Source organism: Stegastes partitus, unplaced genomic scaffold (assembly GCF_000690725.1).
Source record: "Stegastes partitus isolate 25-593 unplaced genomic scaffold, Stegastes_partitus-1.0.2 Scaffold122, whole genome shotgun sequence".
Classification (NCBI taxonomy): domain Eukaryota; kingdom Metazoa; phylum Chordata; class Actinopteri; family Pomacentridae; genus Stegastes; species Stegastes partitus.
Window position 1 is genome coordinate 627043 of NW_007577853.1, and position 14715 is coordinate 641757.

Sequence of the window (14715 nt, forward strand, 5' to 3'; positions counted from 1 at the left end):
AAAAAAACATATCGGTCAAACCACAGAACTCACATGAACCATGAGGGAATACTTCCAAGAGTGAGATTCGGAGGTAAGTTAGGAGCTTAGCTGAGCATAAAAATTGGAATTTTAGGGAAACAGACTGTCTCTATGAAGCTAAAAAAAGAAAAAAAAAAACTATTTCCCAGTATGAGGAAACTAAACACTGCCACTGTGGGCAGGGATGAGCGAGGGTTATAGCTACTTAGTGTCTTGCTTCTCATATAATACTTGTTTCCCCCTTACTCTTTTATGTTTTTACTAAATATAGTGAATCTCACGTCAGTTCAGTAACAAAAGTCACATGAAAAGCAGAATCCACAGTATTAGTTCTTCCTGGAGTATCATTTTACACCCAAGGTGCATCCTGAACTGACATCAAGCCCATATGACAGAACATTTCAGTGTCATAGGTGATCAGGTTCTCACAGTTTTAACAAACAAATGCAGGGATCTGATAACATGTTTGGATTCTCTTATGATCTGACTGAGCTGTGTGAAGCAGATGACATTGATCTCCAAAGGAGCCACAGTAGATTTATGCAGTGAGCACGCCCAAATATCAGGACATAAAAACAGAGGGTGCTCAGAGATATAATTCCGAAGAACAATACAACACTCCAAACTCTTTAATTTCCCATGAGTATTGGACAGACATTTCTCAACTATTATATTGTGCTCAGAATTTTTCTGCCTATCCGACTGACTATGGTGTCAGCAGAGAGCAGCTTTTAAAAGCTGAAACAAATTGTCAGTTATTTGAGTACAACAGAGTCTCAGGGCAGACTGTGTTGATCTGCTCTTCTATCTATAAGGGTGTTGTAGCGAAGATGAGCTACACACATCTTGCTGCTCAGGCTGGTGCAAAGAAAGCAAGACAAATGACTTTCATGTAGTTCATGCTGTATCTATCCTCTTATCCATTCTATGACAGAGTATTAGGGATATGGGGGGGGCTGATATTTAAATAAAAAACAAAGAATCTTCAACTTTAAAGTCTTAAATTCACAAGAAAATAAATGCAGATATGGATAATTTTACAAGATTTTTTTTTTTTCAAGGAGCCTCATCAGTTAGTGAAGAGATGTAACAGAGGTTGTTAATACGGTATAAAAATCACAAGTTTTTATCTACACCTAAGTCTGACTGTAAAGTACAGTTTGATTAAGTCATCCACTGCAGGCATAATGGACAGTGCGATGATCCAACCATGCAAAGTAAAGCAACATTTTTTTTATTTTTTTTTTAACAATTGTTATTTTTTACAAATGTTTAAGTCACAATCTCAGGCTACATCAATTTTTTTGTTTTGTTTTTTGTACATTTAGCCTCTGAAATTCTGGAGTGTTTTCTCTGCATATTACTCCCCCAGCTCAACAGTCTTTATGTTGTTTTTGTTATAATTCATAATTATCTGACTCTGTTTGTTCAGTGACCACATGTAAAAACCTAGTTTTAACAGAACTTGATATTCTGCTTATATGGTGAATACCGCCCCAGGAAAGAATAATGAAAATACTACAAACTGACACACAGCAAACTTGGCAGGAGGATGTTCCAGATCGGAACACTGGTTAGTCTCTGGGGCTGTGGGCAAAATAAACTGAAACTGCCATGAATAGTCTGCCACATGCACTGTGTATATTTAAATGCCATGCGATATGTACACAATCTAAAGAGAGCGGAAGGAACTTTGGGGAGGGATGTGAATGGGGGCCAACAGCTCAGTTTTGCCCCAGGCTGCCCGAGCCAGTTAATCCATCCCTGGTGGCAGGCAGGTCTTTCCCAAGAGAGGGCTTTTACAACACTATATTTCTGGCAGCAAAAAACAGCGAGTGGCTTCCAATAAATTCAACATTAAGGAACTGAATAATAAGGAATCTGATAGCATGAACAGTAGAAGCATTCACAGCTGAGCAAACAAAGAAAAGAGTTCCGCCTACAGACAGAAAAACTTCAGAAAATCCTAGAAGAAAAATCACAGTTCCACCCACCCACTCAGTGGTGACAGGTGATCTTTGATAAGTGCAGTTGAGAAACGCTGCAGTACGACTACTCGGCAACAAAGCTTGATAGCGCATAACATACAGAAGAAAGTGTTGACCTGCTGTATGAGGAGGTTGCAGGTCTCCTGCAGCAGAACGATGAGGCGTGCTGGGGTGTTGTAGTATCTGGAGTTAGCCCACACCAGGCAAACTGTGTGCATCAAAGGGCCAATTTGAGCCTTTACATCAGGAAACTCCATGTTCTCCATGTCCTCAAACAGACGCTGTAGAGGCCTCAGGTAGGTGCAGATATCCTTCGCCTCCTCCAGAGCTGGCAAGTAAAGATGTGATTAAAGTCAGTTCAAATTCAAAATACAACAGCTGAAAAAGTAGACGATGATAAATCACCATAAATCACATTTAGGCACTACAAAAACACACACAGCACCTCAGAAAGCAGGTTTCATTATGTTTTGTCTCTTTTGTCAAGCAAATAGATTGTATCATTACCTGCAAGGACATCCTGCTGCATGTTTGTAAAGGCAGGGAAATAGCTGCTCTCCACAGCATCCAGTACCGTTGCCATCTTATTCACCTTGGAGGATTTTAACTGAGAGTGGATGCACTCCAAATCTGCATATCTTCAAGAAACAAAAAGATGGAAAACAAAAAGGTCTCTGCCACAGTTGTAGAAGGCTATTGAATTATGTTGCAGCAGCTTTTCATGAGTCCAATACAAAGTCGGATGTGTGTGTGAAAGTTCTGCTACCACCTAGTTAAACTGGTCACTTACTGAATGAGGTTCCATCATTAAAGGGGAAATGAAGCATTCAGTCAAGTTAGCATAATTCACTACATATGTTTCCACTGTATTCAGAAGATGTATAACAAACATGAAAAACATAAGCATGCAAAAGGAAAAGGAAGATTGTTTTGTGTCTTCTCTCCAAAGGGCGCTGCCATCTTGGAGTATGATGACCGGTGACATCACGTGGTTGATTAGCTTTGCAGGTTTAGTTAAAGACAGACAGTGAAAGACAGACTGTGGACAATAAAGACAGTGAAAGATGGAGACTGAGGAACCACAGATCATCAGAAGACAAAGGGAGGCCACTACTGCATTACCCCCTGGATAGAAGAATGAATCTTATAAAGTTTAAACCATAAACAGTCCACTTCTTTTATACCTGCAAAAAGTCACTAATTCAGTCAGTACCAGCTTTAGAACTGTAAGGCCCAAAGCAACCTTGGGATCTAAGTATGAGAGACACGAGTAGAAGTACAATAAACCAGTGTACATACCTGACAAGTGAACAGCTCTAAGTACAGGTGTGAAGGCACTTAAGCATTAAGTATGCACAAAGATCTAAATACTCCGACCACATTTGGAGGTGGAGAAGGCCACATAGGGCTACATTCTTTTAGCAGTATGGACATGAAGATGTCCTTGGCTGCATTACAGGACCATCACTCAGCTGATATCATCTGCGTAAACAGACAGACGTACTCATCCTCAAACAAGGTGCAGGAAGTACATTGCTACTTCCAGTTAAAAACAACAGTGCATGGGATCTTTGCAACTGGAAAGAATGTACATTTATATTCACGCATAGAGTGATACCGAGCGATCGCAGTTGGTCTCTCGTGATGCATTGGGAGGTGCATTCTAAAGCCAGGTATGAACTGACGCACTAAGAGCTGTCCACTTGTGATCAGATCACCCAAGATGTATGCCAATGCCTGGTGTGAACAGTATAAAAGGATATTTATTTAATTAAAAACTTTGTTTCAAAGTCTGAACAAATCATGAGCTGATGCAAACAGAGAGGATGAACTTCATAACTGCAAATGTTCAAGTAACAAACAAATGAAAAATAAACAAGTTTTTGTCTCATTGGTTCAGTGGAAAAACTAATGGTAAAAGTAGAGAACATTGGCCTCATAAGATATAATTCTGCTATGTAAGGAGATTTATTTCCACAAAAAAAATAAAGAGAGCACAAGGCTGCAAATTACATTTTTCACTTGATAGCACAGGTGTTCTGAAAACAGAATAATTAGTAGCACCAGCAAAAACTTACAAAAGAATTAAACTTTGAGATCCTGTAGGGATATGTGTTATTTTCTCACCGTTAAAACACTGAAGCGAATGCTTCTCAGAAGTTGCCAATGGCGACTTTGTGTGTGTAATAACAGAGGTGCAGACCTGTTCTTCCAGAAGAGCAGCTCTGTGTGAGGTGTGGGGTTTCTGCCTTCCAGCAGAGCCTCAGAGGAGTCTATCTTGAGGATGGCGCTGATCTGATGGCTCCACTCAATCACCGCAGACTCCAAGGAGTGAATGATGCTCTTATCCACTATTTCCCCCCTGTGATGTTTCACAAGTAAACCATTTTAGAATGTACGAGTGGAGCAAATGATGCATTGACATGATCCTTCATCCCACAGCTGTTTGCTTACCTTTTGTCTGTCTCCAGGGCGGCTTGCTCAACTCTCTCCGAACCTGCAGGAAGAGGCAGCAGAGTCTTGCCTTGGACTAGGCCCGACATCACAAACACACTGGTCTTGAGGGAGTGGACGTGGCGTCTGATGTCCTGTGACACGACCTGTGGCCACTGAGTGTGGTTCCTACTGTTCGAGAGCAATGGGACCACAACCTGAGAGAAATGTAAGGAAATAGTTGACTCAACTTGGGTAATGTTGCAAGGAGAGGTGTGGATAGCATGGTGAGACATGTAAAGAAGAAAACATTACGCTGGTTAAAAAAAAGAAAAAAAGAAAAGAATGCACTGGAAAATAGGCAGCCATTAATTTCCAGTCTCCAAAAGGAAAAATAAAAAATAACAAAGAAAAACTTGGATGAAAAAACTTGAATTCCAACACTTAAGCAATATTTGTCAGTTCAGTATTGAGTTGTGCTGCTTCCAGTGCAGACCATCCCCGTCTTCTCTCCTCCTATACTCAGATACCCAGAATGTATTAAACTGGCCATCAGGTCAGAGCTCAAGAAGGGAGTTAACCAAGGGGAACGTTTTGACAGGTAAAGAGGAGGAAGACGCATACAGATCTTTTGCTTTAATAAAGTTACCAAAATGAACTTGTAAGCAGCAATCCAATGTTGCAGCTAGAAGAAGCAGAGCTAAGTTTAACAACTCAGTTTCTGTAGGTACACTCTTTGTGCATGAAGGCGAGGAGATTAGTTTTGCTATGAGTTACACAATATAAAGTCTGTTAATACTTTATACACCAAGAATGTATACAGTTCTGTAGAAGAAATATGCATGAATCCCTATTCACGAGGGCCCACTGTTTTATTACATCTTGGTTTTCTTAAATAGCAACACTTTAAGTTTGTATTAATCACACAGTCTGCAAGCAGTAAACTGTTAATAGCACACTAAAATGTAGCTGTATGTTGGTTTTACTACAATTTATGTCTTTTATTTTTCATTGAAAATTAAGGTTCTCCATTCACTATATTGCGTGCAGATGTATTGGCAAAACATAAATCCATCCATTATCTATACACCGCTTAATCCTCACTAGGGTCACGGGGGGGCTGGAGAATATCCCAGCTGACTTAGGGTGAAGGCAGGGGACACCCTGGACAGGTCACCAGTCTATCACAGGGCTACACTTAGAGACAGACAACCAAGCACACTCACATTCACACCTACGGACAATTTAGAATCACCAATTAACCTCAACATGTTTTTGGACTTGTGGGAGGAAGCCGGAGAACCCGGAAAGAACCCACGCTGCACGGGGAGAACATGCAAACTCCTCGCAGAAAGATTCCTGCACTACATCACAGTCATCAAGCCTGATTCTATAGTTGTGCTCTGCCACAACACAGACCCGACTCATGCAGTCACACTTACAGCCATTATCTGATCTTCACTGTTCCATCAGTAATTCAGTTTTGCCAGACTCCTGTTTCCCTGCGTCCTCAGTTACTGCAATGTCTCAGCATCTATCCTCTCTCATCTGCCTCCCTCAGCTCCCCCCTGCATTACTTCCTACCTTGCTCGACCCACTGGCTACCAATGCAATCTGCTGATTTCATGCGACCTGCTCTAGCTCCTATTTACCTGCTACTTTACAATAAACTATATCTGTCCACCAGTTCCTGTGTCCATCCTGTGCGTGTACTTGGTTGTACCAGCCGAGCCATGACAAGCCACGGTAATTATAACTGAACAGTCAGTGTTAAGCATAGTTGGATAAAGTAAACTACATATTTCGCGGCAGAAGCTGAAAATTCCAACATTTTATCCACTTACCAACATCTATTTACTTTTCAACCATTAGCCAGTACTTCCAAGCAACTTATGCTAACAATTCCAACCATGTAGCCACTACCTTTAGCCATTTTAACTACAGTCATTAATTGTAGATAACTACTTGTCTAACATTTATACTTTCACCCATTTCAACCTCTGTACTACCACTTTGAACCATTTTACCATCAATTTGAGTAATTTCAACCATTAGCCATAACTTGTGGCTATTAATTTTACTCAAAGCCATTTTGAATATTTTTCACTTAGGCTCACAAATTAGCCATTGCAGCCATTAGCCACTTATAACACTTTTTGCTTTTGGCTGACAATTGTACTTTAGCTATTTCAACCGTTGCACTATCAGTTTTTTAACATTTAGCCATTACATCTAGTCATTTCAACAATAGCTATTACCTGTAGCTATTTTTACTTTAAGGCATTTCCAGCATGAGCTACTTCCGCTAACAATTTTAATCATTTAGCTTTTATTTTCAGACATTTCAATGCTAGTCATTACTTGCGGCTAACTATTTCCAACTTTTAGATACCTGTTTTAACCATTTAAACTATTTAGCCAATATTTTTTTAGTCATGTCAACCATTAGCCATCATTACTTGTGCCAATGTAACTTTTAGCCATTTGTAGCATTAGCTATTACTTTAGCTATTCAGCATTAGCCTTGTCAAATTCAGTCATTTATTTTTAGCTAGTTTAACTATTAGCCATTACTTGTGTTTCACTATTTCCAACATTTAGACACACGTTTTAACCATTTAAACCATTTAGCCTTTTTTTAAAAAGTCATTTCAACCATTAGCCATCATTACTTGTGCCAATGTAACTTTTAGCCATTTGTAGCATTAGCTATTACTTTAGCTATTTACCATTAGCCTTGTCAAATTCAACCAGTCATTAATTTTTAACTGTTAGCCGTGACTTGCAGCTAACAGTTTGTGCCTTTTCACTAAAGTTTTACAGAGTATACTGGCCATTAATTTAACAGTTAAACAATTTAGCAATTTCAAACACTTGGCTATTTCTTGTACCGGTTTCAATTAATATATCTAGCCTTTGCTAACAATTTCCTTGCGGTCACTACTCATTGGACTTCAATGCCTATTTTAATAATTTAGCCATATGTTTAGGTCTTGCTAATTTTTGCTTTGTTGGGTTTTTTTTTTTTAAGTTCATCATTTAAGTTGGTCTGAAATGTGCCGGACATGAGCACATGGTCTTCGGTGTTGGACCACTGGGTGAGTTAACCGGGTTGCCAGTCATCATCTAGCGGAGAGCCTCCACAGCTCCAGCCTCCATGTACCGAACAATCATTAACGTGTCCTGCTCTGCTGCTCACCTCCTCAACTAGAGCAGAAAACTGGTCCAGTGGAGCGTAAGACAGGTCCCCAAAGACCAGCTTCTCTTTCATGGTTTCTGGGCTCAGAGTCGCTCCGCTCGGTTTCAGAAAGTACACCGCTTTGTGTTTGGGGTTGGCAGCGAAGGAGGCGGCGGGCTGCAGCTGCCCCGCGGCGGTCACGGACACCACCAGGAGCCGCTGGTCAGGGTTGTCCACGAACTCCTGCAGCAGCTGCCGGTTGTCCTCGCTGGACACGCATTTCTGCCATTTGTCCTGTTTCAGTTTGAGAGTCCCGAGCACGTAGCCCGCTATGAAGTCCAGTCTCGGGTCCTCGGCGGCAGGTGAGTCCTCCATGTCCGCAGGGTGCTCTGTTGCCCCGCTGCCCGGCCGGTGGCGGTAAGGAAGAGACTGATTGTGTCGCGGCCTCCATAGCAACGCAGTGTTTGCTTCAATCAGGGCGTTGCTAAGGGGACAGAGCGACCTGGAGCTGACCAGGACCGGGACATCCCTCTGTCCGTCCACGGATCACTGACTGGCAGGCTTTTGTTTGCGTTTCAAGGCAAAGCTGTGGCCAAAGGGTGACAAGTAATACAACTGAGGGTGTGAAAGACCTTTATATTCAAATGAATGTGATAGAAAGTTAAAGGCCTGAGGTGTGCGTTTACTTGTGCTCATAAAAAAAATAAATAAATAAATTAAAGACCTCATCCAGAAAGGTTTGGGAATATCTTTTTTTAGGAAAAAATACACACAAAAAACCTTTAGTAATCAGAATCAGCATTATGAGGTAAATACAGCACTTCAGGCTGCCATTGACTGTAAAAGATTTGCAACCAAATATTAAAAGTGACAATTTGATTTCTGATTATTAGTTTGTCCAGTTACTTTGAGTCCCTTAAAAAGGTGGAGAGCACATATAACATGTTGTAATTCCTGCACCCTTCGCCTGATTTGGATGTAAACACCCTCAAATGACATCTGAAAGTCTGAGCTTAAAGCACATCTTGATTGTTTCATTTCAGATCCATTGTGGTGCTGAAATGCTGAAAATTGTGTCAATGTCCAAATATTTATGGACCTGACTGTATGTGTACACGTACAAGGAATTTGCTTCCAGTGTTTTCTTTACTCTTAATGTACTTACACAAAAAGCACACACGTATTTAAGCAAGGGAGTATAAAGAAGGGAAATGAGTGTTCAGCTATAGATCCGTGTCATTATAATCCTAATAATGTTTTGCGGATGAAAACATTTTATCCTGTTTTCAGTAATGCTGGTAAGACCATACGTGATTTCAAGAAACCTTGATATGTGGTAGAGCAGAAATAAGGATACCGGGTTTCTGAACAAGCTTTGATGATACAGAATATAGCAGAAAAATCAAGATACGACTACACGCAGATAATGAGCAACTCGTGCATAAACAGGTTTCATATGTTGCAGGTAACAAACAGGATGCGATGAAAACTATGATTAAAGTTCAGACTCAAATCCAGGATGCTAGTGCACACATAAACACACACTGAAAGCTTCCATGCAAGCCTTACATGCAAACACAGTAAACTATAAGATACAAGATGCCTCCTGCGTCACTTAGTCCATTGTTTGTAAAAGTGTGCTGAAGGTTTCCATGTCACACTTGTGTTGTATCTACTCTCAGATGTACGTCGCTTTGGATAAAAGCGTCTGCCAAATGAAATTGCAGAATTGTAGAATTGTAGAAAATTGCACTCTGCTCAAGCTCAAACATCTAATGCAGATTTTTAAGAAGAAGGGGGAGCATGAAGTCTGTAAATAAACTCATAGCTGACCCTAAAATATCATATTCCAGGTAGGTCTCAAAAATATAGTTTACTCCTTATCTAAAACTTGAATAAACTTTTTAGTATGTTAATGTTAGATTTGTATCATTACCTCAACTTAACACAGTGAGATCAAAACTAATCATAGGAATCCTTCATCAATATCATTCATTTCTGTTTGAGGAGTACTTAGAGTAAATCACACATCAGATGTGACCACCCAGCTCCATTACTTTACACTGTCAGATCATTTGATTCATCTAAGTATTGCCTGTATCTCAATACTAACTTAATACTAATTGAAGAAACATTTACACTCTTTCACATAATTAGCATCTGCTGTTAAGGACAAATTATAGCTAAAATTACTGTACTCGTTGTGGATGTCAGCTTCATTAGTCACGCGTAACATATTTTAGCTTCACTGAGTATATTTGCCAGTGTAACAGCTGGAATACAAACTGTTTTTGAATAGCAAATCCCGATCTGCAGCGTCGACATGGCTGCAGGAGACAACTGAAATGGTTTAGATGATGAACCAGTGATGGAGCGCAGGTCTCAGATGAAGATGAGTCAGACTCCCACCGAAGGATCTCTCGGTGGGATCACTAAAGAGCCGGTGACATCACACACAAGGCTGCACCCAGCAACGATGATCCCAGTTCGCTGATGCAACGGGGATGTGGTGAAGCGGCAAAAGCCTCAACCCAGCTCCTGAAGAGGACCAGACAAGGTCGGCCGAGAGGATGTCAGATGTGCTCAAGCATAAACAACTGTGAAAAGTGCAACATGCCTGCAGCAGTCACAAACAGGCAGCTTATCTGGAGTAGCAACAGTTTCTCCTTGATTTACTACAAATAAAAACTGCTGCAAATTGCTGTAGTTCTTGAGTGGAATGCAGATATTTTTCCATTATGTCCAAAATCTTTTAATTGGGTATGTGTTTTGACATGTTTATGAAGGAATGCAGGTTCAGATGAGATACGCATGATGCATGTTCATGTGGGAGCTAAAGTAAATGTGTTTTCAAGAATTGCTAACTAGCTAGTTTTTTTAAAAAAAACACATCAGACACATTAATATTCAAAGCAGATCATTTCTCTATATCTGTAAAGACGTCTGGATAAGATGTTTAAAGCTGCACCCTGTTGGGGTAATTATGATGAGCACCATTAGTCTTAGAGGTAAGATTTCAATTAATTTATTACATGCTGAGGGCAGACAATGTTTGTCTCTTAAAAACATCATCATTATCCTCATTAGCACAGTGGGCATGATTTGATTAGACAAAACATTTTGTTAATGTAATAGTAGTTTGTGTGGAGTTGCTGCACTGTTTATTTATTGACTTTAAAATGGTGTACATCCTGATGGTTTTATAAGGACTCTTGTTTATTGACTGTAGACTTGTTAGACTCAATAAGATGTGCTTGCTACAGCTGACCACAAGGTGGCAACACTGCACCTAATACATGTTGGAGACCTGTTCCAAGGCTCACTGTACGACTGGGCTTTTAATATCAGATCTGATGGGTTCCTGGTTTTACTCAGCAAACTATCTTGGATTTCAGTAAACCTGCCTCTTGGAACTTTCCTCAGGTCTGATCTGAAGCTTCAGAAACTGAACACTGAAGTAAACTGTGAAGGTCCGAGCTCTGTTCTAAGAGTCAGTAACAAAACATGCAAAAAAACACAAGTTTAAAGGAAGTCTTCTAGGGAGCGGTGCTTCTGTGTGTTCCCTTCTCTTTGTAAGAAATGATCAAAGCATCTGCATTAAACCGCCGTGCAGCTGTTTGATGGGATTTGATGGCAGCAAACTAAACGAGTTCAGAATCCTGATGTGGGATGTAGAACAAGATTATCAGCAACATGACATCAAACATTTTCCTCGACATCTTGTGTCTCATGGACGTCCACACTGTGGCGGGGCACCTCTAAGGACGGTGTGTGCGAGAATGAATCTGCATGTGTGTGTGTGTGTGAGCGGACCAGGAGGTGTGAGTCTTTCAGATTGTCCAGAAGCAGCAACTAAGGAGGTTCAGTTCCTCTGGATGACTTTGAAGATTGAGATGACAGACCAAAGAGAAGTATTGCAGCCAGACTTTCCATTTTAGAATCAAACAAGCCGCCTGCTCGCTGATATGATGGAGCTGCTGGCTACGTCCAGCAGGGACACTGGAATACATAAACCAGGAATGTTTGCCTCACGGTGAACATTCCTTTAGATCAGCGAGAGACTGTTACAGCACAAGGGGATTTGGCTTTATTGATGTTGCTGATCAATGGTTAATGTCTGGTTTCTGAGACCATTACAGAAAGTGACAAAAAAGGTTTCATGAGTCATTTTCTGCTCCTTGAAGACAGTTTCAAATATCGTTTGACATGGAATCAACAGCTACTTGCACAAAGTTGCAAAGGTACAAGTTTATTCCAGAGTTAGTAGGATGCTACTGGACGAGGACTAACCACCGCTGTGTTCGTTCAGTCGGAGGCCTTATCACTCAAAAAATTAAATCTTCACACCTCAGTTGCATTCACTCAGCGACAAATTCAGCTTTTTTTTGTGCCACAGCAATCTCTGCTCTCTGATCCTTACATAAACATGCTTTTATTGATTTCATGCAGTGGCTGCGACAAAGTTTCAGACTGCAGCATCGGAATCAGTACACACAGCTGGGGAGACTCTGGTATTGGTTCACTTTGGTAAGGAGACAAAAAAAAAAAATCACATTAAATGTATGTGTATTATTTCTCTAAAGGCCACCGCAGATCAGCTCGTTGCTGTCGTCACAGCTTGAATTTGCTGTTTCATAGATGGAGGTTGCAGATTCATTATCTCGACACTGTGCAGAATGTGCTAAAAATCTTCACACAGTCTTTACAAGCTGCATAGGCAGAATAATTCAGCATGCTATGAATTTAAAGATGTTGTTTCAAACTCTATGCATTTTTTAAAAGGTGTTTACCACAAAGAGAGAGACAAATTTGGGGAAACTTTTGGAGCTTGATTCATTCTGGGTACGTATAATCAATATCTGTGCTGGTGTTTTGTATTTTAACCATTTTTTAAAAAACAGTTTCCTGTCCCTCCAACTGCATGCTAGTGCAATACTATATTGCTGGTGTGCACCTTCAGAGAAAAAAAAGGTTTAAAAAAAAGTGCTTGTAGGAAAGTGTGATGTGCGAGTATGACATTCCCCAACGCGCCATTAAACATATTTTGTAATAATAACATCTTTAAATGCGGCCATTTGGAACAAGTTCAAACACATTTGCTGTCTCAATGTATTTGGACAACAAGAATGTACTTTGTTTGAAGTGTCCTGAGGCCTTTAGACAAGTGAGAAGTAAGTAAAAGGGAGTGATGTGATCGTTTCTCATGATTTGTCTGAGGATGTAGCAGTAATGACCCAAAAGCTAAGCAATGAAAATCTTTTTGTACAGTTCATGTGTTTATTACTTGAAATTTTGTTTAGATTGTTCTCCAGCTGTTACAGGCAATTTTTTGACGTTGTGTTGTAATTTGCAAACGTCACCAGCAGAGGTCAGTAAAGCTCTGAGATGAATTCATCCGAAGGCTTGAACAAAGACAACAAATATGAAAGTACTGGTAGTATGAAAGTCATGATAATAAATAGTTTATGAATAAAAAACAGATTCTACTTTTTTTTTTCTAGTTTTAAATGTCAGTTGCAAAAGTAATTACACAGAACCATCGAGCAACAAATGGTGAATTATCCAGTCATCTTGTCCTCCAGCTCTCATCTGTGTGACACATCTGTGTCCATGTAAGCTCAAACTCAAAACATAAATATAGTTAAAAACAGATCATGACATTAGATTTTAAGTGTACACAAAATAAATGTCCCTGGATCAATCTCCAGCTTTCTTTAGTTGTGTTGGCATCAGTTCACTGTGTAAACTTTACCCCGTTTCAGCGTCACATAAAACCTTGTAAACAGGTACAGTATAAAAAGGTATTTATTAACTTGTTAAAATTCTTCTTGCACAGTCTACAATTTGCCGGTCCCTCTCTTTGCCTTGTTTTATTGCTTTCAGATGTGTATCAGCACCAATACAACAGATTCCAGTTGGATTCAATTCAGGAGAAATAACTATGTTGGTATTTGCACTAAACTATCCATCGACACATCCTCATTCCTTCAAAAAAAAAAAAAAGAACGGAAAAAGAAAAAGGCTGAGTTCTGAGTTCACAGGCTGGACTGTGGCCAAGTGTCAGAAGAGCAAGCGTGTACAAAACTGTGAGTCACTTATGCATTACCAGGCATCTTGGCTTACTCGTACAATATCAACAATGTGGGACTTTGCAGACATTCCTCCATTTCGAACGTTACTTTCTAAATGACTTGTTCTTGATCCATGTCCAGGATGTCTGGTTTGAACTCCAGATACACCTGGTGAGAAAACCTCTCCTCCTGTCTGTCTTTATGTTGTCTGAAACTAAAAAGACACAGCATGTTCTCACAGTCCTAGCTGAGTCGCAAACATGGAGCTCTGTATACCTTACATAGATAGGGACGTTAATCAAACTTCAAATCAAATCAAACTTTATTTCTATAGCACTTTTCATACATATAGCAACGCAAAGTGCTTTACAGTATTAAAAACATTGTCAAAGAAAGAAAAAAAGAGAAAAAAGACAAGAAAACCGTCCCCCCCACCCTCCATCTATACACATACACATATGGCTACGCACACAAATGCACACACACGCACACACACTCTCACCACTGACCGTAGGGAGACATGGCATGGCACTGAGGTTCGTGGAAAATACTACCAATTGGGACCGTCCACACCAGGCGGAGTCGCAGACCATGACCACAGGGGGCGGCAGCACCTGGACCCCCCCAACCCCGACAGACAAGGGTACCCCTACACCGAGGTGGGGAGCCCCCCAACCAGCCGGGCTGAAGGGACCCGCCGACAGCACCCCCAGCAGTAGACCGGACACAGCCCCCAGTGTGGAGGACCCCCCTAATGAAACACTGGAGTTAAAAACTGAAAACTTTAAAATATAAAAGGCCCTATGTAAGATAAAATTAGAATTAAAAGAGTAAAATACATAAGATAATAAATAAATAAATGAAAAGAACGTAAAGAATTTTAAAAGTCAATTAAAAGCCTGATTTAAAAGGTGCGTCTTTAACCTTCTTTAAAAATATCGACAGTCTCTGCAGTCCTGAGGCTCCCCAGCAGGCTGTTCCACAGGTGGGGCCGTAGTGGCTAAATGCCACCTCACCACTGGTT

The 14715-nt window shown here is 40.4% G+C and overlaps 1 protein-coding gene across 1 annotated transcript in view; it reads right to left on the bottom strand.

Moving 5' to 3' along the window:
- dnah9 (dynein, axonemal, heavy chain 9) overlaps window positions 1-7995 on the bottom strand; it is a 190233-nt gene extending 182238 nt beyond the window's left edge. Inside the window, exons 1-5 of the mRNA XM_008278388.1 lie at window positions 7642-7995; window positions 4464-4660; window positions 4213-4371; window positions 2517-2647; window positions 2126-2337 (exon numbers count right to left, since the gene is read on the bottom strand). Of these exons, the coding sequence (XP_008276610.1) occupies window positions 2126-2337; window positions 2517-2647; window positions 4213-4371; window positions 4464-4660; window positions 7642-7995 (1053 nt within the window). The remainder of the gene's footprint in view (window positions 1-2125; window positions 2338-2516; window positions 2648-4212; window positions 4372-4463; window positions 4661-7641) is intronic.
- Between the last annotated feature and the right edge of the window lie 6720 nt (window positions 7996-14715).